Source organism: Schistocerca serialis, unplaced genomic scaffold (assembly GCF_023864345.2).
Source record: "Schistocerca serialis cubense isolate TAMUIC-IGC-003099 unplaced genomic scaffold, iqSchSeri2.2 HiC_scaffold_1343, whole genome shotgun sequence".
Classification (NCBI taxonomy): Eukaryota; Metazoa; Arthropoda; class Insecta; order Orthoptera; family Acrididae; genus Schistocerca; species Schistocerca serialis.
The window spans coordinates 279,185-296,659 of record NW_026047562.1 but is presented as its reverse complement, the minus strand read 5'-3'; the positions used below and the strand labels follow the sequence as shown (position 1 = coordinate 296,659).

Here is a 17,475-nt window from a genome sequence, read left to right as displayed (position 1 = left end):
ATAAATTAGCACACTCGGAATTAAATTCACTGGGATAGGATTCTCAAGGTTTGTGATTTGGGATAGTCACAGGTGTAATATAGAGGTTTTAGCAACACCACAATTGTTATTAAAATCAACCAAATTTCACAAATACCTAGTTCATTTACAGAGTGCCAAATATAAACAATTTGGTGGAAGACTGGTGGCACTGGTGGCGTGATTTGCAGTGGCTGTTAACATGGCGGCGAAGTAGTCATGGCAGTACTGTTGGCCTCGCCCTGTTACAGATCTTCTGAATTATATTTTAGCAGGGCCGAAAACAATGCCATTATACATGGTATCACCAAATGCAGCATCCGAGGTTCATATTTAACACTCTTAAGTTCCTCTGCCTCAACACTCCAAGAATATGAACTACAATGTTCCGCTACTGCTAGCGAGATGTTAACCACAGCACTGGTCAGGCCCGATTCCTTACCCGTTGCAAAGGACACATTTCAGCTTGCGCTAACCACTCCTTTTCCATTCCGCCAGGCTACTTCCGTAGCTGCAGGGCTTCCCCTTCACAAATTTTCTGTAAAATCCACACCAAACCAACCTAAAAAGGCTTACAACTGTTTCCTATTTTTTGGAGGGGGAAATTTTTCTAAGGCACGTAGCTTTCTCCAGGTCCTTATTAATGCTGGTATTAGTAATTATATGGCTCAAGAATTTAATTTCTAATTTTACAAGTTCACATTTTTATAATTTTAAAGTGATGCCTCCTGCTTCAAGAGCAACAGTTTGGAGCTTTTTTTGCCAGTTTTCATTGGAGATAAATCATCTACATAAATAGTTAACCTGGAACTCAACTCCTCCCCTAACACAAAGTCCAGAGCTCTAATAAACACTGCCAGAGAGGTATTCAGTCCAAATGGAACTACTTTGTAGCGATAACATTTCCCGGTAAACAGGATTGCTTTATATTCATGCAATTCTAGACTTAATGGGATTTGCCAATAGCCAGCAGTCATGTCGAAGCTGGTTAAATACCTCATTATGAAATTTTTGCAACATTTTGTCCAGATTTTCAGGCCTGTGCACCTCTCTTTTTACTTTGTTTAGAGTTTGTGCATCAATGGCCACATGTACTCCTCCATCCTTGTTTGCAATGATAAGTGGACTGATATATTTGCTGTTACTGTGTTATATCACTCCTCATTCCATAATCTTATCGGTTTCATTCTGCACGGCCTGTTTCTTAGAAAAAAGTACCGAATATGGTTCCACAAAGAATGGATCATGATCCAGAGTTGCAATACAGTATCCAAAATTTTGAGCCAGTCCGGGTTAACCTAAAATGATCTACTGTTGGTTTCTAAGATAGTAATAAATTCCGCTTTCTCAGGGCCGGCCAGAAATTCTGCACGCGTGCGGTGCTCCTGCACATGTGCAACTTCCGGGTCACAGCGTGCATGCCGCAGCTGCCAGAGTTCATGTAGTGCATGTTTCTATGCACAGATGTCGCTTTATCTACTTGCTGGGGTACTCTGTACCAGCGAATTCTAGTGCTCTTTCCACAGCTTGCAAGCCAACCATGGGAAGGTATTTAAAATACTGTCACAGTCTACTCATTGAGACGTCTACTTTTATGTTACCAGTTTAATCCAGTAAGAAAAGTAATACAGTTAACAACCGTGGGTTTTTATTAAGGCAGCTTGACCGACGGCTTGCAAATACGCGTAACGTTTTTGATCTAGTATTTAAGAAAGAGAGCAGTTAGTGACTTCCAGCGAACCTTATTCATGATTACAAATAACACTAAACTAATGCAAGGTTTCCTATAACTAATTCTCGGTGCCCTCAGTTACACCCACATAACTGTCTCACTGACCTTTGAACAGAATGATAACCGCAGATGTCAGGATCACCTGTTATTTCAACACTATTATCAGTTCCGTCTAAAATCTGTATAATACCCGACAATTAGATGGTTATTGTTTATTGACCTCAGCTGAGTGTAGCCCTTCTCACATTAAAAAAACCCTAAATGTAAGTATACATTGGAACAATCGGTTTAATGAGCAATTTTCCTGATAATAATGTACCATGGAGCAGAATGATGCAATAATGCAGTTAGTAAACAATAATTTTTTATTATGAAAGGAATAAATCCAAACACATTTATCACTGGTCATGAGAAATGATATAGTTAATATCGGGCATAAAAGATCAGCTCATTGACGAACGCAAGCAGTTGTGAAGATTTTCATCACTTATGCTTGATTATAAACCTTGATTTATTCATTTTCATCACCCAGAAAAACCTTTCACAAACATATGTCAACCCGAACATGGACATAAGTCTCACGGCATCTTTGTGCAGGTGTGGAAATTCTTGTTGTGAAAAATTTTCGTAGAATTCTTCTGTACTTCGCACTGCAAAGAACTTGTCCTTCAGTCTTGTATTGCACTGTAGGTCGATCAGTTCCATCTGTAGATCATTCGGACGACGAGAACGGTCGGGCAAAGAAGCGAATGGCAGGAGACAAACTCGTATCATCTGCAAATTGTGCTCGAAATTGTTCCTTAATTTTTACAATTATTGATACGTATTCTTGAAATCTAGCACTTTCATGGACCAGTCCAACAGTCGGGAAATGTGCAGTGTTTTCCGTCATTAGCTGGCGCTCCCAAAACGCAAGCTTCCTTTCAAAGGCATTTACTTTTTCCAACATGTCAGAAATTAAATTATTTTCACCTTGCAAACTGACATTCAGGCTGTTCATGTGAGACGTAATGTAGACAAGAATTTCAAGGTCTGATATCCAACAAGGGTCTTCCAACATAGGTTCACTTTTTCCCTTCTCGTGTAAGAATGTTACTATGACCAAACGTAAATCACAAAATATTTTCAGCATTTTACCTCAACTGATCCAGCATACTTCAGTGTAGTAAGCTATGTCACCGTACTCTGCTCCTAATTCCTCCAAGAACTGCCGAAACTGGCGATGCTTATGCCCATGTGTCTTCAGGTAGTTTACAGTATGCACAACAATTTGCGTGACGTTTGCTAACGTTACTGATTTTGCACAAAGCGCCTCTCGATGCAGAATGCAGTGAATACCATACGTCCCATTTGTGCGCCCTAGCTTTTGGCGCATCCGTGCTATGAGTCCTCTCCGGTGGCCTTGCATTGATGGTGCTCCATCTGTGGTCACTGAGACTCAGCGCCGGTCGGGGTGGCCGAGCGGTTCTAGGTGCTACAATTTGGAACCGCGCGACCGCTACGGTCGCAGGTTCGAATCCTGCCTCGGGCATGGATGTGTGTGATGTCCTTAGGTTAGTTAGGTTTAAGTAGTTCTAAGTTCTAGGGGACTGATGACCTCAGATGTTAAGTCCCATAGTGCTCAGAGCCATTTGAAGCATTTGAGACTCACCGATTCCAATCCGTAGCGACACCATCAATTGCTTGCTCGACAGCTTGGAGTAAGTCCGCACCTGTAGTAGTCCCTTTCAAAGGTACTAAGTCCAAAATGTCCTCTGTTTCACAAAGTGCGTTATCGACACCTCGTATGTATATCACAACTTGGGCTGTATCTGTAAGATCTGTTGCTTCATCGAGCGCAATAAAACTAACGAAAATTAATTACAGGTTCCTTGACATTTTAGAAGAAATCAAGGCCTAAACCAGATAGTGATATTCGTCACTGGATCGTATTTTTTTTGAAAGATTAAATTCTCTCGTTTCTTCATGTTCTGAATCGCATAATCGAAAATGGAGTTCACATGACGCTTCTTCTGAGGAAGTTGGCGTATGTATCATATTAATTATTTATGCATAGTAGCTTGTGATGCCGGTCGGAGATGTACGTCCAAAAATCTCCTTTGCTCATTTCTTTACTGGACAGCAGGTAAAATACCGCGTGTCCCTTCAACCAGTTGACGGCATTTTTCTTTGAGGTGGGGTATAATTCTTCTTCCGGGAATAAAAGCCACGTTGGCGTTATCAAATACGGCGGTTTTCTCTGCATAGTTGCTAATTTTTTTCTGATTGACAACCATATATTATTTGCATTTCCACAGACAAATTGATGTTCATCTGTGTCAATCAGGTTGCAAGTGGTACACGAAGGGGAATCAGCCAGATTAATAGAATGTAGTCTGGAGTTCGTAGAAAATTTCCTATTCACAAAATAATACCACACGGCAGCTCGGCACTGGACCAACATTTTATACTCTTAAGGCACCTGAGAAACTTTGGACCGATTTTTCTCGTGATTTTCCGAGTAGTGCGTCCTAATATTTTAACCACGTGAGGTGTTAGGGGTCCACGCAAAATTTCGGACAAATCCCCGACCCCGTGGTCGTGCCGTCTCCTTGTGAGTTATGGTGGGGAGGTGGCTGATCTCCACGTGGCCTGCGTTTACGTTTAGTGATTTTGCTGTCTCCTCTTCGTTTATTGCTGTCACGTCAAACGAAAAGAAAATTGATCTCTGTGGCCGGGAACTATCAAGCGAAGTAAAGTACATTGATATGAGTACGGTAGACTAAAATATGTTATTAGTTTCAGATTTTATTTTATTTCCACCTTCCTGACAGTTGGGCCTTAATCGCCTTGCAGCTGTTTGCTGCATTTCAAAAGTGCACGTTTTCATCCAACCAATTATTGTGTTACTAGCACCTGCAAACACGATTTAAGTTTTGACAGAAACTTGTCCAGATTTTAGGTATAATCTATCCTGGTTGCTTACATGCTCCCCATAAAATTCTGCAGGAATGCAATTATGCGAGACGAAATGCAATTTCGAAACCAAAGACGAGAGTATGTTGGATATCTGGCCTTTGGGTTTACACAAATTTGTGAATAGACCCGAAATACTATGAGCGTAGAACCGCAAGTGGAGAGGCACGTCCTGCAGAAATCTGCGCACTATACCGGGTTGCCCGTTCGTGCAGCTGCCTCTTAACGTGATCTCATTTCGGCGATAACAGAACCAAGTCAGGAGGACGCCTTAGGTAGCCAAGGTGGCCAGAGACTGTCGATATGGACAAACAAAGAAATGTTTCGAACAGGTTGTAATCGACCCCACGGAATCGGAATTTTCCATTAGTGTGCAAAGGCCTTCATTACGACAGTCATGAACCAGTGCTCTGTGCAGACGGGTGTTCATTTGGAATGATTATTGTGATGGTCGGGGCTAGGTTCTCACATAAGGCAATCAATTTAAGAAGCACAAACAGCACATCTTCACCTCTGGTGACGTCATTCGAGAAATGTAGTGTTGCACTGTGGTTGCAAACGGACATAAGAGACGTCACTTTGCTACTTATTGCGCGAGAGTCCTTATAGGTTGGGCCATGACGGAGGCCTAATCATGCCAGGTTGAAAGTCAGTCACCAGTGAGCTTTCTTAGGCGAGAGTGGTTTTTGATGAATGTGCCACCCATCGTGCAAGATCAGTGGGCAGCTGATTCTTATTTTATTTCGGCATGAGATGTGCAAAATATCGGTGCTGGACTGAGATTCGAACTCGGATCTCCCTTTTCGTCACGTCTGATGCCTTTGTGTTGATACTTTACACCGTTCGCCGCGCGGTCTGCGCGGCTGCCCCTATCAGAGGTTCGAGTCCTCCCTCTGGTATGGGCGTGTGTGTCGTCCTTAGCGTAAGTTGAAAAGTCCCCTCTTGAAAAATTTATACATGACTGTGCTTAAACTGACACACAATATTTTTAGCGCAACGTAATCTGACTTAAAAAATCCCTACAAAAGAATGGCCATGACTAACATTAACCTATACCTTTCACAAATCACTTACCTCACCAAAAATCTTCGTTACTCGAACTACTGCAATACAGCGAGCGCCACCACTGCCAGCTAAATAAAAGATTCAAACTACTGACGGCACTAACTACTGATAGGCATAGTTAGCAAATAAAAGATTTTGATAGAGAGCAAACAATGTATTTACCTTAATAGTCATAATTGACATCCAGTCTTACAAATTTCAAAACTCTGCCATTTCTCTCCCCACATCCACCACTGCTGGCGGCTCACCTCCAACTGCGCAACACTACGCGCTGTTCACATCCAGCTGCCCAACACTACAATGGCAGACAACAATGCAAACCTAGCCACAGACTGCACACAGCACAGCCAGTGATTTTCATACAGAGTGCTAGATAACATTGCCAATAAGAAAACATAAACAGCCTACTTACAAAGTTAGTTTTAAGTTACATGATGTGGCGGAAGGTACCGTGAGTACCTCTATCGGTTCTCCCTTCTATTCCAGTCTCGTATTGTTCGTGGAAAGGAGGATTGTCGGTATGCCTCTGTGTGGGCTCTAATCGCTCTGATTTTATCCTCATGGTCTCTTCACGAGACGTAGGAGGGAGCAATATACTGTTTGTCTCCTCGGTGAAGGTATGTTCTCGAAACTCTGACAAAAGCCCGTACCGAGCTACTGAGCGTCTCTCCTGCAGAGTCTTCCACTGGAGTTTATCTATCATCTCCGTAACGCTTTCGCGATTACTAAATGATCCTGTAACGAAGCGCGCTGCTCTCCGTTGGATCTTCTGTATCTCTTCTATCAACCCTATCTGGTACGGATCCCACACTGCTGAGCAGTATTCAAGCAGTGGGCGAACAAGCGTACTGTAACCTCCTTCCTTTGTTTTCGGATTGCGTTTCCTTAGGATTCTTCCAATGAATCTGTCTGGCATCTGCTTTACCGACGATCAACTTTATATGATTATTCCATTTTAAATCACTCCTAATGCGTACTCCCAGATAATTTACGGAATTAACTGCTTCCAGTTCCTGAGTTGCTATATTGTAGCTAAATAATATGGGATCTTTCTTTCTGTGTATTAGCAGCACATTACACTTGCCTACATTGAGATTCAATTGCCATTCCCTACACCATGCATCAGTTCGCTGCAGGTCCTCCTGCATTTCAGTACAATTTTCCATCGCTCCAGCCTCTCGATATACCACAGCATCATCCTCAAAAAGCCTCAGTGAACTTCGGATGTCATCCACAAGGTCATTTATGTATATTGTGAACAGTAACGGTCCTACGACACTCCCCTGCGGCACACTGAAATCACTCTTACTTCTGAAGACTTCTCTCCATTGAGAACGACATGCTGCGTTCTGTTACCTAGGAACTCTTCAATCCAGTCACACAATTGGTCTGATGGTCCATATGCTCTTACTTTGTTCATTAAACGACTGTGAGGAACTGTATCGAACGCCTTGCGGAAGTCAAGAAACACAGCATCTACCTGTGAACCTGCGTCTGTGGCCCTCTTGAGTCTCGTGGACTTCTAGTTTCCAGAAAAGTCATTATACTCGAACGTAATACGTGTTCCAAAATTCTATAACTGATGGATGTTGGAGATACAGATCTACAGTTCTGCACATCTGTTCGACGTCCCTTCTTGAAAACGGGGATGACCTGTGCCCTTTTCCAATCCTTTGGAACGTTACGCTCTTCTAGAGACCTACGGTACACCGCTGCAAGAAGGGAGGCAAGTTCCTTCGCGTACTCTGTGTAAAATCGAAGTGGTATCCCATCAGGTCCAGCGGCCTTTCCTCTTTTGAGCGATTTTGTTTCTCTATCCCTCTGTCGTTTATTTCGATACCTACCATTTTGTCATCTGTGCGACAATCTAGAGAAGGAACTACAGTGCAGTCTTCCTTTGTGAAACAGGTTTGGAAAAAGAGATTTAGTATTTCGGCCTTTAGTCTGTCATCCTCTGTTTCGGCACCATTTTGGTCGCATAGTGTCTGGACATTTTGTTTTGATCCACCTACCGCTTTGACACAAGACCAAAATTTCTTAGGATTTTCTGCCAAGTCAGTACATAGAACTTTACTTTCGAAATCATTGAACGCCTCTCGCATAGCCCTCCTCACCTTACATTTCGCTTCGCGTAATTTTTGTTTGTCCGCAAGGCGTTGGCTGTGTTTGTGTTTGCTGTGAAGTTCCCTTTGATTCTGCAGCAGTTTCCTAACTCGGTTGTTGTACCACGGTGGCTCTTTCCCAACTGTTACGATCTTGCTTGGCACATACCCATCTAACGCATATTGTACGATGGTTTTGAACTTTGTTCACTGATCGTCAGCACTATCTGCACTTGAGACAAAACTTTTGTGTTGAGCCGTCAGGTACTCTGAAATCTGCTTTTTGTCACTTTTGCTAAACAGAAAAATCTTCCTACCTTTTTTAATATTTATATTTACGGCTGAAATCATCGATGCAGTAACCAGTTTATGATAGTTGATTCCCTGTTCTGCGTTAACTGTTTCAAATAGTTCGGGTCTGTTTGTCACCAGAAGGTCCAATATGTTATCGCCACGAGTCGGTTCTCTGTTTAACTGCTCAAGGTACTTTTCAGATAAAGCACTTAAAAAATTTTCACTGGATTCTTTGTCCCTGCCACCCGTTATGAACGTTTGAGTCTCCCAGTCTATATCCGGCAAAGAAAAATCTCCACCCAGAACTATAACATGGTGGGGAAATCTACTCGATTTTTTTCCAAATTGTCCTTCAGGTGCTCAGCCACAACAGCTGCTGAGCCAGGGGGCCTATAGAGACATCCAATTACCATGTCTGAGCCTGCATTAACCGTGACCTTCACCCAAATTATTTCACATTTCGGATCTCCGTCAATTTCCTTCAATACTATTGCACTTCTTATCGCTATAAACACGCCTCCTCCTTCACTGTCCAGCCTGTCTCTTCGGTATACATTCCAATCTGAGTTGAGAATTTCATTACTGTTTACATCTGGTTTCAGCCAACTTGCTGTCCCTAGTACTATGTGGGCGTTGTGACCGTTTATTAATGAGAGCATTTCTGGGACCTTTCTATAGACACTCCTGCAGTTTACTAATAGCTTATTAATATTGTTATTCCCCGTTGCGTTTTGCCTACTACTACCTTGTCGCGTCTCAAGAAGGGTCTTGTTGGGCCTAGGGAGGGAATTCTCTAACCTAAAAAACCCACATGTGCACTCCACACGTACTCCGCTACCCTTGTAGCCGCTTCCTCACGCCTGACCTATTCAGGGGGACCCTACATTTCTCCACGCGATAGCGGAGGTCGAGAAATTTGCACCCCAGATCTCCGCACAATCGTCTGAGCCTCTGGTTTAAGCCTTCCACTCGGCTCCAAACCAGAGGACCGCGATCGGTTCTGGGAACGACACTACAAATAGTTAGCTCTGGTTCCACCCCGCGAGCGAGGCTTTCCGCCTTCACCAATTCCGCCAACCGCCTGTACGAACTGAGGATGACCTCTGAACCCAGATGTCAGGAGTCATTGGCGCCGACATGAGCAACAATTTGCAGTCGGGTGCTCCCAGTGCTCTCTATGGCCGCCGGCAGGGCCTCCTCCACATCTCGGATGACACCTCCCGGCAAGCAGACAGAGTGAACACTGGCCTTCTTCCCCGACCTTTCCGCTATTTCCCTAAGGGGCTCCATCACCCGCCTAACGTTGGAGCTCCCAATAACTAATAAACCCCTCCCCCCGTGTGCCTGCTCGGACCTTGCTGAAGGAGCAGCCACATGTCGACTCACAGGCAGAGCGGGCGATGCCACACGGCCAGCCTCCACATTGACCCTCCACCTCGTGCGCCGCGAACGCCGCTGAACCCGCCACTCCCCTTGGGGAGAGGGTGGCCCAACCGCGCCCGGTACCCGCGAAGATGTCTCGACAGCAGGGACAGTGGGTGACGCATGTGTAACACCTGGGGTGTACCATGCGACGCGCCAGACTCCCCACTGCCGCTACACTCCGAGGCAGCAGACTGAAGACGGCTGACCGCGGCCATCAACACGCTCAGCTGTTCGCGGACAGTGGCCAGCTCCCCCTGCGTCCGTACTCAGCAGTCACACATCCTATGCGTCCTAAGGAATCAATTTACTGAAGAGAGTTAATCAACTTTTAACTAGACTGCTAATTCACTAAAGGCGGCTGATAGTTGACTTAACTGTGGTTACCAGACACTTCTTGTAGAAAACAATGAAAAAAGCACTACCAGTCTAAGAACTGTATTCAAAACACTAGCACTGCTGGCACTATGGCTGACTAAAGGGACTCTAGAGATCAGTTACTGCCCTGAATGGTGATTACAAAATTAATGGTGCGCGTTCTTGCCTGGAGAGTGAAAATGATAATGGATGAGGTGACTGGCCCGTATGGAACTACGGTGGGTAGAGACAGATAAAGTATTCGAACTGTCCGTGAATATAGCGATATCGTAGCTGCGGCACATGTTCACACGCTCGAGTGCGCCGTAATGTCGCTCGATTTCGGGAATGCTTTCGGTAGGGTGAGTCACCAGTGCCTTCTTGAAACAATGACCGTACTGGATTTTCTGCAATATTTTGTCAAGGTAATTGGTATAATGTTGAAGAACAGCAGTTTGCAAGTCATGATCAGTGAGTGGTCAGCTAAGAAGGCAGCTTCCACTCAAGAGTTGTGTGCCACGAGGTGGTCCTGTGTGGAGGGCCTCGTTCGCCACTGCCGCTGAGGCCCTGCTAGCCGCTCTGCAGAAGCTGCTACGAGGGCTGCACGCATGCACACACACACACACACACACACACACACACACACACATCGCCAGAATATCGTGTGTTGGGCGTACACAGGTGATGTGGATGTAGTGATCGTTGGCGACAGCGACTGGGAAAAGGCACTGCAGGTCACCAGCAAATCCGAACTTGCATCAGGTTCAAAGCTAAGCAACACTAAACCACACATCATGAATGTGGGGTGCGGAATATCTTTGCGAAACATGCGAGACCTCAGTCAAAGTTCTGGCTCTGGACTACAGGTCTAACGTAAATCGTACTGCAGCTGCAAACTCTTAAGTGCTTGCCAGCGTGCCAGTTGGAATCAATGAACATAGGGCGAGAAGAGTTGACGACATCCAAAGGCCACACTTTGCACATATGTAGATGGTCTCTAAAGTCAACTGCGTGGCACATGTTTTACCCATACCAGGTGAAACAGCAGCAAGATTTCTGTCAGCTTTGGGCCATTTTGTAACTCGTGGTAATATTTTTAAGATAAAGTTTGACACGTTGACCATGTCAGGCGGAAACAGGGGGGGGGGGGGGGGAGTAGGGGGGGGGGGGGATTAAATCTCACCGACTTTGGGAGAAAGTGAGAAACTATATTCGTGTGTTCCACACACGAGATGCGGAAGAAGACACACAGACGGCCCTCACGCCGCACTTATCAGACGAAATTACTCCCACTGTCTGGGATCCACCCACAGATGTACGGCACGTCGCCAATGGCTTTTATCATTTTGAACAATTTTGATTCGAACTCAGTTATACTCAAACCAGAGTTGGCCGTCGAATATGGTAAAAGTCAAGAACATGTGCGTGGAATTAATGAGAAGCAAAAGCGGAAACGTGACTGTACAAAAGTAGCCGCACTACGGCTGGAGGGCCATCTGGACAAACATCGGCACCCCTCACCTACCAACGAGTGTGAAAACTACTCGGTAGAGGGCAGTAAACAGGAAAGTAGCAACCAAAGCGAAACTTGAGGCAGTCCGCCTGGGTGGTCGGCAGCACGTGAGGGAATTAAGACCTGATAGCAGGCGAGGTTCGTACTCGCTCAAGTGAACGACATCTGGTGAGTTATCAGACAATTGTTAGCCACAATAACACGAACTCTACTCCCAATACCTTGCCTTCCAATTTTTTTGAATCGTAGCGACGTGCCATGTGAATAAAGGAATGCTGTAAACTGGCTAAGAGGACAAACAACGCACCACCTGCCAGCAGAGGGGAGCGAGGCGGGCGGGCGCTGGGTGGGTCGCCGCACGCACGCCGGCCACGAGCGGGCCACGGGGCGGCGCGTGCGTCGCTGAGGCGGGAAACTGCGAGAGGAACTCGGCAGCATGCTTCAGTACATACAGTTACGTGGAGCAGTGTGCAAAGTGAATAGAAAAAGGCGTGAACGCAAGAACATCATAATAAATCATCCTTAAGCTCTTTTGTCTTAAACGGTGTTTCTTACTGACTTACTTATTAAGGAAACAGAAATCTAATTTAAAATACATAGGTCAGAAGCACTCTATTTTGTGTTGAAGGAATCTCGGAGGAAAAGCTGGTCCTCACGACAGAACACGTGGTACTTTTTAGTACACTTTATTTCACTTCATTCCGTATGTCGAAACTCCTTTTAACCAGGGATGGCAGAAGACCAACTTTCCAAAGGAGCCTCGGGAACTGAGGCATTGGCCGAGTTACAAGATGTTGAGAAATAAATCGGAAAGCAAACCATCGTGAACACGGAACTTGGAAGGCGTCGCTCTCAGCTAACTCAGCTGAGTTAGTTTGTGTGCAAACATGGTCTTTCAGATGAAGTGCTAAAAATAAAAAAAATAGAAAAAAATTAAAAAAATTATGCGCGAAAATAGCGCAGCGACTCGGTGACAGGTATGGGGGAGGCGTCGTGGCCAGACCTCGGAATGGTTAAAAAATTAAATGAAAGGAAAGGGGTTAAGAGCGCGAGTTTCTAGTCTGCATGTAGTGGATTCGAATACTGCAACTAGCATGAATTTTAATTCGTGGTAATAGTTGCTAGTTAAGAAAAAGTTGAAATTATTCTTGCTACGAATGCTGAAGTTCTGGGTTCGTTTCTCACATCCGGCAATCATTTTTACCAAGCAAAAGCAGCATCTCTCCCACCTCTGGTAGCCTGGAGGAGAGTCGCTACAGGTTGGGCCCTGACAGAGGCGGAAGTCACGCCGGGTCGAAACTTTGTCACCAGTCACCTTTCTTAAGCGATATTTTTTAAAATCAATGAGCCAATTGCTGTACAAGGCCGCAGCGCACTTGACTCTTACTGTATTCGAGCCTGAGGCGTGGAAAATATTGACGATGGACTGGAATTCGAACTCAGATCTCCCTTTTCGCCAAGTTTGATCACTTTCAGATGATGCATTTCCACTGCTTCATTGTCTCCACTTGTCTGCAAACTTGTCAGACATTCACAAGAGACACATCCCTGGGTTGGAACCCTGGCATGTCACTTTAAGTTGCAACATGAGCACAGCAAAATACATGTGAAAAATTATTCTGATTTTACAGATTCTCTGGGCTTTGTTAACAATAATGGTGGTACTGGTTTCGAGTCCCAAGTCAGATGGGCAGCTTTTCGTCCTGTCGTGTCAGTTTCAAACATGCCACTCCGAGCTACTGGTGAGAGAGAATAGTACAGTAGAGGTATCTTTGTATGTAGTCAACAACGATGTGTCCAGGGTTCGATTCCTAGTCGGCAGAAAATTTTCATCATTGTATTTAAAATTGACATGTCCACATTTCGCTGCTCATGAACTAAATCAATATATAACGTCTATGCGTGACTAGAGGTCAGTGTGGATAGGTGTTGGTTTCGAATGCCCATAACACAAGACACTTTCGTCTCCTGGTTTCAGTTTGTCATCTCATTGCTGGTTAAAAATGACGGTTTCTGACGTTTCATTGTGCTTAGTTAACCATCCTATTAAGTGCTGTGGTCGAATCTCCGGGAAACACAAAACTTTATGGCAGATCATTTCAAGTTTCAACTTGCACAGTCTTTGTTACTTGTGACTGAAACTATACTTCACATATTTCTTCTTTACCTGTTAGATTGCATTCCCGGATTGTATCGAAGTAAGAAAACTTTCGTCGTGTCATTTAAAGGAGGATGCTGCTTTCTGAGGTTTCATTTATTACAATAAATTTGAATATGCAAGCGTAATGGTTGTGTAATCTCGAATAACACGTTTTCTGGTATTTGCATTATGGAATTATTAATTTGCATCCAAACTGATGGTCGCACAGAGCAGTTGTCTCTTGTGGCCTCATGCAGTGAACATTTTGTATAGGCAAAGACTGTACCGAAAACAGAGCAGACGAACAATGTTATGAGGATTGATTAGAAATCAGGCGAAACACAATTCAGATCGTTCCATAAAGTTTCTGGCGTGCAGCCGCATAAATTCAGCCTCTTCTCCTAATGTTTCGGCCGAACACCTTCCAGCCATCTCCACAGTGAGCTGAGGTGACTGACGCTGCCGCACTTGGTCCGTTCTTTTAAACCCGAGGAGCGAACCACTGAATTTATGCGGCTGCACGCCAGAAACTTTATGGAACAGTCCTTACGCCGCAAAAACATTAAGATGGACGACAACTGAGATCGTTCAGATGATCTTGAGCATGATAGCACATGTTAAATACATGTGCATATGCTATCAGGCGACGAAATCTGACACACACACACAGTTTTTTGTGGGAGTTGTTTTGCCAATTTGGTGTTTGTTATGTCTGACATGTTTTCAATAAATTGTCCGTGTGTCAGAAAGTTTCAGTGTTTGGTGAGGCTGAATGAAGAAAACTGCCGGCAACTACAGTGAATTTTTTTTTTTTTGCCTGCATAGCAGGGAAGTGTCTGTTTGAAAACCAGGAGATGGGATTCTTTTTGAGGGTGACCTCTGGCAGTGAAGCTGCAGACAGAGACTAGTATTAGGCTGCAAGATGGCTGTTCTGTAGTGGAGGTGAGCGACTGGTTAGCTGTAGCGTCCCGAGAGCAGAGGAGCTGACGTGCAGGAATGAGTGTGACAAAGTGTGGTAATGAAATTCTTTCAGAGGTTGTATAATGCTATTTGTAATGGACGATGAATGAAGATTTTCTTATGCGGAGGGTAGAACAGATGTACTGCAATTTAATACATACACACAATGGCGCACTGTTTTGTACTGTGGGAGGAGGAATACGGTAGGTTTGTTTCAGGACAGATTTGTATTCGCAACAGTTGTTTCCTCGTGTGGCTGTTTTCCCCATTCTGTGTGCTGTGTGTTTGTAGCAGAGAGTGGCAGTTTGTGTGTTTTGTGCAGGAGCCTCTCTGCAGAGGAGAGGGACAGGAGGCTGGTCGAGGCGGCTGAGGAGGGGGCAGTGGGGGAGCTGAGGGCGCTGATCGCTGCAGGGGCCGACGTGGGGGCGAGGGGCGGGTGGGGGTGGACCGCCCTGCACTGGGCAGCATACAGGGGAGACGTCGAGGCGGCGAGGCTGCTGGTGGGGGCGGGGGCGGCGGTGGACGCCAGGGATGTGATTGGGTGGACGCCGCTACATCTTGCGGCAGCCAACGGCCACACAGAAGTGGCGGCTGCGCTGCTCGTCGCGGGGGCCGACAGGGGGGCCACAACTCGTGATGGGCGGACAGCGCTGGACCTCGCCAGGTGGCGCAACCACAGGCGGCTGGTGGAGATGCTGTCATGAGGCAGCCAGTCCAGCCAACTCTGTGCAAAAAAACAGGAGAACTGAAAGAGTTTGTAGGAGAGCAATATTCATAATTTTTTAAATAAAGATCCAAAAAACTCAATCCTATTGTGACTCACTAATTTCAGACCTCTTCAAGTAACATACAGCACAGACATACTCTAAGGAACGTTGTAGCAAAACCCAGACAACGCCAGATAACAGCAAAATAATTCAGGTAACAACGGACAATCCTTCTCTCAAGAAAAAGTCTCGAGTACACTTCCAGACTGAACTTGGCAAAGTCAACAGTTCACTGTGAACAAACACAACTGCTCTATAATATCTGATCGTTGAAAAGTATTTCACACCAGTCAGCAAGGTGCTACATCAGACTATTCTAATTTGCAACATACCGAGAGTAACGCTATATCAGATCTATCACCAGAACTTTCGCTCCTGATATCAGACTCAATTTACTTCTCCACATTCAGCAAACATTCTACTCTACCGTACCTGTTGTGTTTAATAACAATGAGATGGTAGTAGCAGTATTCACACCACATAATGCGACCATCATCTGGAACCATACAGTCAATCTACGTTTAACTAAACACAATGAGACCAGAACATGACACGCATACAAAATGTGAAGGAAATCCTCTCTATCTGGTACTGTTGTCTCTACTTGACGTAAAAGATTGCAACGAGCAAAGCAATTCTAGTTGTATTGGAGACAGAACACCGAGGCCCGAGTTTCAGCACACGAAAGCAGTTTCGCAACGACGCACACGAGTCTCCACACTCATCGGTCACAACGGCAAAGCTGAGACGGTGACGCAAGTCGTGCAACTACAGGTAATAAAATTACACTTACCTTCACTCATACATCGAGTAAATAAGTGTAGTGGAGAGTGTATACGCCTGTCAACTCAGCTGCTGTCGCCTCAATTCACTCCCTGCGGCCGCAGCTGACGCAGCTCGCCGCTCCCCGCCAGTCCGTGGCTCCTGCCACAACTGTCTGCCGCCTCTCTGCTTGTGAGGCGCCAGCAGGCAAACGGCAGAACAGTCCGTGAGGCCGTCACGCAAACTTCACTCACAAAGAGTACTGACAAGGCGCAGAAGAAATGCTCAGACACAACATTGCCTTCACGAATCTTTTCAACAGTAAAATTTCTTCTCCGAGACCTTCGCTATTCACGTCTACACTGTAGCAAGATTCGTCGTTTCCCACAAGCTCTTGGACCGGAGAATCGTGTTCGCTTACGTAGTTCCACGGGAAACTGAATGTGTCCGTGTTGCGTGTGGCTGCACGCGCTACAGTCAAGTTCCCTACAGCTGTGTAATAACGTGGCAAACATTTACTTGAAAACTGTCCCTCGAGCTATGGTTTAAATCGTCCCCTGATGCTTCATCAACAAAGCCTTTTCTTCTGCCGGGCCGTTTCTCTCCGTCATCAATCATTACATTCACTTCATGTGATATTCCAATATTTGCTGCTACTTTGCAACTTCCTGCGTAAATAGGATCCCAACATTTCTCAGCTGATTTAATTCTTCAGCGTGACTCTTATTAATACTACTTGAAACATATGTTTCTCCGGTTTGAAGTACAACTTTACGTATGTTTATTGCAGCCAATAATTTCAAATACTTCTGAATGCTCCTTAGTTCAATGTGTTGCTCCCGCAGTCCAGGTTATTAGCAAGTTCAACCGCCCATTATAATCCTGGCAAATTCTCGGCAAATGGACGCATGGCACCTACCCACACAGACCCTCTCGTTGCCGATATTTTCTTTTAAAACTGTCCGTAGCTGCCACTTTCATTTTAAATGAGTTTCTTAGAAACAGCAGTTGTACTGGAGACAGAGGAGAAACGTCATGGGGAAGTATCGCAGTTAACTCGAGTGCTTCTTTTTGCCGCGTCTTCCCCACATGTGGCACATGTAAACTGACGTTTCGTTGCTCTGTGTGCAACTATGACTGCCACATTAGACACAATCTTACACGCCTCCGCCGTGATATTAAACGCTCTTAGTGGAGCTAACAGAGAGCCATGTTATGCATCTCGCCGAAAGTTCGGGACGCGCCTGACGCCCTCCACCTGGTGTTGTCCGCTACTGGGGCTCACTGGAACGGCACAGCACGCTATAGCAGAGGGGAAACAGCCCAGAACTCCATCCCCTTTCCTCGCATCGTCAAACACGCCGGAATTCACTGCTCATATCGCTCAA

The 17,475-nt window shown here is 45.2% G+C and overlaps 1 protein-coding gene across 1 annotated transcript in view; it reads left to right on the top strand.

Moving 5' to 3' along the window:
• The window catches only part of LOC126439762 (protein roadkill-like), a 73,663-nt gene extending 58,401 nt beyond the window's left edge, over window positions 1–15,262 (top strand). The window contains exon 4 of the mRNA XM_050090587.1: window positions 14,881–15,262. Within this exon, the coding sequence (XP_049946544.1) occupies window positions 14,881–15,262 (382 nt within the window). The remainder of the gene's footprint in view (window positions 1–14,880) is intronic.
• Window positions 15,263–17,475: the final 2,213 nt, after the last annotated feature.